Source organism: Maniola hyperantus, chromosome 17 (genome assembly GCF_902806685.2).
Source record: "Maniola hyperantus chromosome 17, iAphHyp1.2, whole genome shotgun sequence".
NCBI classification, from domain to species: domain Eukaryota; kingdom Metazoa; phylum Arthropoda; class Insecta; order Lepidoptera; family Nymphalidae; genus Maniola; species Maniola hyperantus.
In genome coordinates this window covers 1,023,464-1,034,283 of record NC_048552.1, presented here as the reverse complement: position 1 = coordinate 1,034,283, position 10,820 = coordinate 1,023,464, and the positions used below count along the sequence as shown (strand labels likewise).

The 10,820-nt window shown below is 39.4% G+C and overlaps 4 protein-coding genes across 4 annotated transcripts in view; 2 read left to right on the top strand and 2 right to left on the bottom strand.

Moving 5' to 3' along the window:
- Positions 1-10,820, bottom strand: part of LOC117990006 (ubiquitin-associated protein 1) — a 184,491-nt gene that overhangs the window by 71,791 nt on the left and 101,880 nt on the right. The window lies entirely within an intron of this gene.
- Chsy (Chondroitin sulfate synthase) overlaps positions 1-10,820 on the bottom strand; it is a 144,375-nt gene that overhangs the window by 43,629 nt on the left and 89,926 nt on the right. The window lies entirely within an intron of this gene.
- On the top strand, positions 2,466-5,722 carry LOC117989867 (retinol dehydrogenase 13-like). The gene has a single exon (XM_069504357.1). The coding sequence runs from the start codon at positions 2,637-2,639 to the stop codon at positions 3,537-3,539; it is 903 nt and encodes a 300-aa protein (XP_069360458.1). The 5' UTR covers positions 2,466-2,636; the 3' UTR covers positions 3,540-5,722.
- Positions 7,084-8,477, top strand: LOC117990196 (retinol dehydrogenase 11-like). Its single transcript, XM_034977660.2, has one exon. It carries the CDS (start codon positions 7,258-7,260, stop codon positions 8,176-8,178), a length of 921 nt encoding a protein of 306 aa, XP_034833551.1. The 5' UTR covers positions 7,084-7,257; the 3' UTR covers positions 8,179-8,477.

Genomic DNA, 10,820 nt, shown 5'->3' with positions numbered 1-10,820 from the left:
ATTATATTAAGCCGGGTTGTTCTAAGAGCATAAATATTGTAAGTAGGTACGTGCGTTTTAAACAATTATAAATAGGTCCAATCCCTTGTACGTTGTAGAACGTTTATCTAGGAAAACACTGAGAGGAAACCTGCAGGTCCATAATGTTTTTCCAATTTTTTTAAATTAAATATTTATGACTTGATGATGTTTTTTGTTTTAATTATTTTATTAGGCTCCGAAAAGATGCAAGTAGGCGTTTGTGCTCGATAGTAGGCCCAAAACTAGTTAGGGTGTTGACATTAGCATTACGTTTGAGTCCTTTCACAATAACCGAGGCCATTCAAAGGGCCTTGCAATAAAAAGATTTAATTAGGCCTACCTACTTAGGTACATACTTACCTACTTAATAAGACAAAAAAATAGTTTAACTGGGTAGACCAGTGGCCCTACCGCGGTTGTTTGACAGCTACAATGTCACGATCGCAATCATCTCTGATTGGTTAATGCTCGCTCACTATTGGCCACAATGCATTGTTGCAACAAGAATCGCACAAATTCAGCCAATCAGAACAATTGAGATTGTAATAATGATTGATGCAGGTTTTAGACAATCGCCCTGCGGAAGCATATTCAACATGTCAAACTTATACTTAAATAGAGAATGCCCGCGACTTCGTCCGCGTGGATTTAGTTTTTAAAAATCCCGTAGGAACTCTTTGTTTTTCCGGGATAAAAAGTAGCCTATGTCCTTCCCCGGGATGCAAGCTATCTCTGTACCAAATTTCATCAAAATAGGTTGAACGGTTGAGCCGTGAAAAGCTAGCAGACAGACAGACACACTTTCGAATTTATAATGTTAGTATGGATTATTAAAAGGCGGACGTCCTAACCTACTATTAGCTATTAGCAATAATGCCCATCGCTAATTGCGAGTCATTTCCAATTATTATTACGGAGCTATGAAAGAAAAACAAACACCTTCATGAAGCGATGTTTAATTGTTTATTAATCTGTACCTCGATACTTAAACAGTCTGAAACATCGAGGTACTATTGTCTGAGCTGTGAATGATTAATAATTAAGTTATTTTTTTATTTATTTTTTTTATTTGTACCAAAAACATTTACCTACAGTAAAGAGAAAAAGAGAGCAAAAGTGGACAGGGACGCACTTATCGCTATGAGAGATCTCTACCAGTGACCCTTGGCAGTGCGAGAGCTTGTAAAGGGAGTAGAATAGGTACAAGAAGCAGATATAATACTCATAGGTACCTATATAAAAAGGACATTTAAATAGATAAGTACTATGTTATACTGTTTTGATGAACTAAAAAGAAAAACAAATTGCGGATTTTATATTAATAAGCAAAACGTAAAAACCTCAAGCACTTAAAAAAACCGGTTCGTTAAAAGAAACAGGTAAAAACTTAAAAAAACCAAAATAGGTAGGTAATTCCCAGGAAAATCACGTTTAGCCCTACTATTAGTCCTTATAAAAAAAATATTAAACACGTTAGCGACCCGCCTCGGCTACGCCCGGGTGCAATGTAGAATATGTGATGTCAGTGTGGTTATCTAAATATATAAAAGGAAAAGGTGACTGACTGACTGACTGACTGACTAATCTATCAACGCACATCTCAAACTACTAGACGGATCGGGCTGAAATTTGGCATGCAGATAGCTATTATGACGTAAACATCCACTAAGAACGGATTTTTGAAAATTCAACCCCTAAAGGGGTAAAATAGGGATTCGAAATATGTGTAGTCCACGCGGACGAAGTCGCGGGCATAAGCTAGTTGTGTATTCCAAAAGATGGATAAGAGTTTTTACACAATATAATAGTCTTAATTAATAATAACATGACGATTATTACTTAATAATAATTTATTATTACTCTGTAGCTAAGTATCTATTCACGAAAATTTACCATTATTTTCTAACAGTAGGTAGGTTAGTTATAGTTAAGTATATAATAATTGAATATAGGTAGAATAAGTTATAGACCTATTACGTAGGTGTATAATAAAATATGTAATTTTCTATTAATAAATTCATAATAATATTATACTTACCTTTACAAGGAACTTACTATAATTCAATACTTGCTTCCTATATTACTATGGGTAGTAATTAGGTACCTAATTGCTTGATATAAAAGTTTTAAACGATCTCTAAGTACGTATCGAAAATTAATCCAATCAGTACACTATAACTGTATAAAATGTCAAAATAGTTAAAATTTATATCGTAAAAATTAAGCCTTTCAGCACTGTTTTGTCACTGCTATAAAAAATGAATTGAGTTCTTAATCATTTTATTACGTCCCCATTTTTTTTAAGAACAGCTGTTTAAGTTACCAAGGTTTAAGGTTTTTGGAAATTAACAAAACAACGCAATTTTTACCAAAAAAATATGAACGAACAATTATTTGATTTCAATTAATTTCGATTGAAAATAAATTCGCAATATCAATTAAGTGACAAAAAAGCGAGTTTCAATAGTAGCCGTTCAAGTAATTTTAATTGCAGCCGATATAAAAAAATATAACAAATAACATTGCAGACCACGTCCATGGTATACGTTTCCTGTTTACCGTAGTCTCTCGGTAGACTCCGAACTGATAATATTGTTCTTGCAACATCATTAAATATGACAATATGTGATAAGAACACTCGTCTTGACGGCAAGACGGCTATCGTGACAGGAGGAAGTTCCGGGATAGGATACGAAACAGCAAAAAATCTCGCGCTTCGTGGAGCTAAAGTTATCATCGCGAGCCGCAACGAAACTAAACTAACCCGAGCGAGAGATCGATTACAAAAAATAACGAACAACAAACTTGTATCGCACAAACTGATAGATTTGGCATCCCTGAAATCGATTCGAAGTTTTGCTGCATACACTATCAACACACAAGATCGACTCGATATCCTCATCAACAATGCTGGAGCCATCGGACTACCGGATCGGTTAACAGAAGATGGACTCAATTTGACGATGCAAGTGAACTATTTCGGTGCATTCCTTCTTACGTATCTATTGCTGCCTTTGTTGAAGAACTCTGCTCCGAGTCGGATAATCAACAGTTCAGCATCGTCGATGTACGTCGGACATATAGACTTCGACCATTGGAATGATGTTGGAAGATACAATTCTGTAGAATTACTGGCAAATTCTAAGCTAGCGGTTGCATTGTTCACAGCAGAATTGGATAATCGTTTTAGGGATAGTGGTGTGACTGCGAATAGTTTTGATCCATTTTTGGTTCGCGATACAGATCTTTTGAATAATCTTCCCGATTTGGTGAAGAATATTTCAAGGTTATTCGTGGATGTGGTAGGGCAGCCAAAACAAGGTGTGGGGAAGCAAGTCGCGGCACTGGCATCTAACCCCGAGTTGGAGATGGAAAGTGGTCAGCATTATAAGTTCTGTAGGAAGTGGATAAATCACTGGTTGGTCAGCGATCAAGAACTGACCAGCACTTTGTGGGACATATCGAAAGGTATTGTAAAGATTACTCCAGAAGAAGATTGGGAAGCAAATAGTGTGTGAAAATTGTGAATTTATGTAATCTACTAGAGGATGCCCGCGACTTCGTCCGCGTGGATTTAGTTTTTAAAAATCCCGTGGGAACTCTTTGTTTTTCCGGGATAAAAAGTAGCCTATGTCCTTCCCCGGGATGCAAGCTATCTCTACCAAATTTCGTCAAAATCGGTTGAACGGTTGAGCCGTGAAAAGCTAGCAGACAGACAGACAGACAGGCACACTTTCGCATTTATAATATTATAGTAAGTATATAGTATTATAGTATATAGTATAGTATGGATGGATGTGATCTTTGTACTAATATTATCCTAAAAGTAAACTTTTCAATTTCCTGTCCATTTATTCAGAATTTAGAATGTAAATATATAAAACTAGCTGATGCCCGCGACTTCGTCCGCGTGGATTTAGGTTTTTTAAATCCCGTGGGACTCTTTAATTTTTCGGGATAAAAAGTAGCCTATGTCCTTCCCCGGGATATAAGCTAACGCTGTACCAAATTTCATCAAAATCGTTTGAACGGTTGGGCCGTGAAAAGCTAGCAGACAGACAGACAGGCAGACAAACACACTTTCGCATTTATAATATTAGTATGGATAATATTAGTATGGATGAAAAGGTGACTGACTGACTGACTGATCTATCAACGCACAGCTCAAACTACTAGACGGATCGGGCTGAAATTTGGCATGCAGATAGCTATTATGACGTAGGTATCCGCTAAGAAAGGATTTTTGAAAATCCAACCCCTAAGGGGGTGAAATAGGGGTTTGAATTTGTGTAGTCTACGCGGACGAAGTCGCGAGCATAAGCTATAGTCTCTTGTTTAGGAACATATTAAACTTGGGCTGATCTTTCGCCAAATAAAGTTTAAGTGAAGAATTGACATTTTGGCAAAACAAAAACTGTCAAAGCAAATGTTATTTGGCGATTGAAAAATCGGCTCTTACTGTGAAGTACAGTAGCCGGCAGAGAATATTGTGCATCGACCTTTAGAAAGAGATTTCGGCTTCGTAGAGCGTTGTCTCTGACTCGTACCTATATGAAGTTTTATCGGTTTCAACGACTACGAAGTAGGAACGTCAGCCGAACGGTCACCTCCTAGGATATTTTGCTGGCATGCACATTGCACACCTACGCGACTGTAGTAGCGACAGGTCGAGATGGCAATCGGGGAGGGAACGTCCCGCACACCCGAACAGCCCCAGCGTTAACTCGGCGAGTGCGAGGCGTCCCCCCGCCTCATACCCCGATTGCAGTGGCGTGCATGTCATAGAGGCATAAATGCACTGCTTACCCCAGTTGCAATAGCTCAATGCATATTTTTCATTATGACCTGCCAGTAAACAGGTTCCTACCTAACTAATGCCTACCCTGGCTTCACTGTGCACGCCACTGCCCGATTGCTATCTCAACCTGTCGCGTATAGATTGTCGGCGCGCGGCGTCGGTGTGGGTGTACTTTACGGTATGGACGTAATTAGGTATTCTTGTAATACTAGCGAATAAATAAGGAGGTTTCCAGGCAACGTTCGAGAAAATTTTCATAGATAGCGCTGAATGCTACAACCACTAAAGATGAAAAATAATACCTCTATCTATAATATTATGATCTATGCTTTAATGTTTAGGTCGTGTCAATCAATAGCGTGCACTTTTTTTTATTTATTCAGATACAAGCCCTTGACTGCATTCTCACCTGGTGGTAAGTGATGATGCAGTCTAAGATGATAGCGGGCTAACCTGGAAGGGGCATGGCAGTTTTTATTAAACCCATACCCCTTTGGTTTCTACACGGCATCGTACCGGAACGCTAAATCGCTTGGCGGCACGGCTTTGCCGGTAGGGTGGTAACTAGCCACGGCCGAAGCCTCCCACCAGACCAGACCAGAAATTTAGAAATTATAAAACTCCAAACCCCTGCCAGGAATCGAACCCGGGACCTCCCACTATTAAGACCACAGCGCTCACCACTGCGCCAGGGAGGTCGTCATTTTCCTTAATTTTCATTTTGCACTGCAATTTTCCTTACGTTTCTTCCCCACAAAATCTGTAGGTAATTAATTAATTTCGCATCGGATTTAAATTTAAAAATTTAAAGCATAAATCATAATATAGATAGGTATTATTTTTCGTCTTTAGTGGTGACAGTATTTAACGCCATCTATGAAAATTTTTCGAACGTTGCTGGAAACCTCCTTATTAATTATTAGTTATTTTTGATTTTTTGATTTTGAAATAAAAATAAGACTTACTACCATTAAACGTGAAGTTTTTTATTTACTTTTTCCTTATGTTAATGTTATCGCGTTATCGTGAAAAGTTATACCTACATCAACACTAGATATTTTTTTAAAGAATATTAGCCATGTTTACGATGAGTTATTTTCCTCCTTTCCCCTCCAACTAAGCGTACTGCGTAAAGCTTGAGCTAGGAGTAGGTACGACTATTTAGTGTGAGTGGTGGACATCGATATAAATGACAAGATATACCTAAGCGAACAAAATTTTTCACGGTTTTGGAACCAAATAAATCAGCGCCACCTTTTAGATACTAATGAACGACCCGTCTTAAATCCAGACGTCACTGAGGTTGCATTGGTAGGTAGGTACTAAAGCACCACTGAATCGGTGCCATTTTGTTTGTTCAATAACCCTGTCCATACGAAGTAATATATAAGTCAATGGTGGTGGGGGTTGAACCGGCGACCTTTCGGATTTCAGTCCGCTCCTTTAACCGTTGAGCTTTTAAGGATCTATACTTTAGGCGCATACCTAGTTAACGTAAACAAAAATTGTAGGTACGTAATGATTGAAATACAAAAAAAATCGTGACACAAAAGACAGGTACAGCGCCTTTCGCGTACAATATAATTTTGTCTCATCATCATCATCATCATCAACAACAACAACCGATAGACGTCCACTGCTGGACATAGGATAGGTCTCTTATAGGGACTTCTACCCGGCACGGTTTTGCGCCGCCTGAATCCAGCGGCTCCCTGCGACTCGTCTGATGTTGTCCATCCACCTAGTGGGAGGTCTTCCAACGCTGCGTCTTCCGGTGCGAGGTCGCCATTCCAGCACCTTGGGACCCCAAAGTCTATCGGTTTTACCATAGATAAAAGTTATCTGTGGGTTTTACGAACTACGTGCCCTGCCATTGCCACTTCAGCTTCGCAACCCGTTGAGCTATGTCGGTTACTCTAGTTCTCCTACGGATCTCCTCATTTCTGATTTGATCACGTAGAGAAACTCCAAACATAGCTCTCTCCATCGCCCGCTGAGTGACTCTGAGGTTTCTTATTATTTTGTCTCGTACAATACCGCTATTTTGGAAAAAAGAAAACCTACTAAGACTTGGAGACTACCAAATTAGATCACTCATGTGCCGTTAGGTAAGCAAAAACCTTCAAAGCCCTTTAAGTACCTCTATTAGTGCAGATATTATCTACTACACCACACAATCTTGACCTTATTTCATAGTGTACATAGTTGTTAGCTTGTTCAACGTAATATTTACAACGGTACAGTATTAGATTTGCTTTGAACTATACTGGACGACGAATAATAAGTATACAACGTCGCGTCTTCCGTTCCTCAAATATTTTTTCAATTTTCACTGAAATAGAAATATAGTGTAATCGGAGCTCGATTCAAGATTAGGTACTTAGTATCTTATACCTACTAACTGAAACTTGTCCATAAAGCTAGTTAAATTTCTCACTATGCGTGTTTTAGACGATTTTACTAACTGTGAAACTGACGTGCGCTTAGATGGAAAAGTGGCTTTAATAACTGGAGCAACATCCGGAACAGGTCTGGAAGTCGCTAAAAACTTGGCCAAACGAGGAGCCAAAGTCATCATCGCTAGTCGAAACCCTGCCAAGCTAGAAGCAGCAAAACACCAAATCATCCAAAGTTCAGGAAACGAGAAAATTGACACCAGACAAATGGATTTTCAATCGCTCAAATCGATACGAAATTTCGCCAACGAAGTGCAAACATTTGAACCGAAGTTGAACATACTAATAAATAATATCGGCGCTATTGGTTTAGAAGACAAATTAACTGGAGACAATTTACATGCAATGATGCAGGTCAACTACTTTGGAGCTTTTCTACTAACTTTTCTTCTATACCCGTTGCTTAAATCATCAGCACCGAGCAGAATTGTAAACGTATCGTCTTTAGCTCTTATTCTCGGGCAAATAGAAATAGACCACATGAATGCTATTGGGAGGTATACGAATTTTGGATATTATTGCAATGCGAAGTTAGCGAATGTACTTTTTTCAGTGGAAATGGATAGAAGAATAAAAGACAGTGGCGTTGGTGTATACAGTATGGATCCTGGTATAGGCAAGTCAGAGTTTTTCAGGAATTACAACAGTTCGTTTTGGGAAACAACAATGAATACTTTACTTTATATATTTGGAAGACCGTTACATAGGGTTGCAACAATGCCTGTGTTCTTAGCAGTAGATCAAAGAGTTGCAGGTTTGAGTGGGAAACATTTTAGGGATTGCAGTGAGTTTTACAGCACTTGGTTTGCCAATGATACAGTTTTAACAGAAAGCCTGTGGGAAGAGTCCAAGAGACTAGTAGGAATTACGCCGGACGAAGATTGGGAAAGATTTGAAGTTTAGTGAATAAGCCCTTGATTATAATAGCTTGTAGAGATTTTTTGTTGTGAAATGTGCTGAAACAGTGAATTGTTTTGTTAAAACACATAGTGTACTCCCTTACTCTTCTTATTCTGAGAGGATACCCATGCTCAGTAGTAGGCCAATGATGGGTTGATCATGATGACAATGTGGTCTACTCCTTATGAAATTAAAAATTCCAATAGTATTAGTACGCGACAGTTCGAAATGGCAATCGGGGAGGGAACGCCCCCCGCCTCATACCCCGATCATTGGCATCTCGACCTGTTGCGAACTATAGACATAGGTAAGTTTGGTAGCTTTGCTTAGAACTATAGAGGTTGATATTATATATTTTGCATTTTTGGTTTTAATATTTATTTAAAGGTAGGTACCTACTCGAACTATATTAATAGGTATGTCAAATGTGACAGGAGCCAAGGAAGGGTGGCCGGAAGAGCGTACCTTGAACTTAGGGCGTAGACTGAGTATAAAAGCTAGACTAAAGTACCTACTCTGTAACCGCGTCTGAGATAGCGTTAGCACGACGTAACGATGAATAACACGACAATTACCATTGTTTAGTAGTCAATATTTGTATTAACCGATCAACAATATTTGTATTAAAACGTTTTTTAAGTGAAAAGAAGTAACTAACTAATGAAAAATACAATGACGCCACGAATTCTCAAAGTTTGTTTTGCAACTAAAGTTGTACCTAGTCCTTGAAAAAAATCGGTTACACGATAACGGACAAAAATAGGTTAGCTGCCTCTCTGTTTATCACATCAGTAACCTTATCTGTGCTCTCTTTTTAGTGTGAATGAGAAAGCAAACGTTCCTTTGTCTAGGTTTGTTACTCAGTCTACGACTTAGGGGTATAACTACTACCAATTCTACAACCCATATTATAAAATGCGAAAGTGTGTTTGGTTTGTTGGTGTGTCCTTCAATCTAGCCGCAACAGGGCTACGGATCGACGTGATTTTTTTATATGGGTATAGTTAAAGACGTGTAGAGTAACATAGGCTACTTTTTATCCCGGTGAATCAAAGAGTTCCCACGGCATTTTTAAAAACCTAAATCTACGTGGGCGAAGTCGCGGGCTCAGATAGTAGACTTATAGTTATAAGTTTATAACCTACAATAATCTTAACTAGTCGTTAGACCTGTCACATTGTATGGTTCAGAATGTTGGGCGGTAAAAGGGACGGATGAAAGGCGAGTACATGCGACTGAAATGCGAATGTTGAGATGGATGTGTGGTGTGACAAGGATGGATAAGATAAGAAATGAATATATAAGGGGTAGTTTGAAAGTAGCGCCAGTGGTAGAAAAGATGAGGGGTAATAGGCTGGCATGGTATGGGCATATAATGCGGAGGGAAGAAAGCCATGTCACTAGAAGAATGTTAAGTATGCATGTGGAAGGAAAAAAGAGGAGAGGACGACCAAAGAAAAGGTGGATGGATTGCGTGAAAGAGGATATGCGTGAAAAAGAAGTGGATAATACGTTGACGAATGACAGGAATGAGTGGAAGAAGAAGACATGTTGTGCCGACCCCACGTAGCGTGGGATAAGGTAAGGAAGAAGAAGAAGAAGAAGAATCTTAACTAGGACTGAAGAAAAAGATTCACAGCTCGTAAAAGTAAAGCAAAATTACATTCCGACGCAATTGCGGTGCTAATATTATAAGAGAAAAACGCGAAATCTTGAGTTCACTTGAATTCACATGAAGGCGCCAATAGTGTAAGAAACGACTATACTTGTAGCAAAATCTCAAAAGCAAGAGAGCTTCTTTTGCTTTTCCAACAAAAGAAGTAGGTACCTATTTTTGCCCCGCGGGCAGCGAGATTTTGCGACGACTATAAGTATGTGACAGACGGAAACGTTTAAGTGCGCAAACCAGCCCCGAGTGGAGAAGAAGAAGATAAGAAGTATGTGACACGGGCCGCCGTGGCAGCGTGACAAAGATTTTCACGTCATCCCAGTTGCTCAAATACTTACGTAATATAATTTGACAGATGTCGATTCAGGATTAAACCAAGAGCTCAGCAGCTCACTCACTCCAGTTCACTCTGACCGGGGTACCTACGCCACAGGTCGAGATGACAGTCAGGGTGGGGACGCCCCGCACACCCGCACAGCCTCCGCGCTAACCCGGTGCAAGATAGCACGGGTGACGCAAGGGTGTGCGGGGCGCCCCCGTCTCATACCGCGGTTGCCATCTCGACCTGTCGCGTACTATACATACAGTGCCGAACCAAGCAAACTTGGCACCCTACAGGAATAATTTTATTAGAGTGTTAAAATCATAGAATGTGTATTTTTATTGCCGCATAAGTAATGAAAATTTCAAAATGGCGGCCAATAAAAATATCGACAGAAAATAAGGTACAGATTACAGAACCCTTTGAGTTGGAGTCCGACTCGCACTTAAGCGGTTTTTCTTTTTCGCGGTTAAAAATGTTGGAGGCACCTGCCTGTATTTGCTGGTAATACGCAAATCATTATGTCAGTCACACTCATCTTGCTTCCGTGTGAATTACGCAAAATTGCTTTTGGTACAAGCTCATATGAGAAAGCGTCCTAAGCAGCGAATTAATAAGCTTAAGCGGATAATCCATATTTGAAAGAAGGAAGAT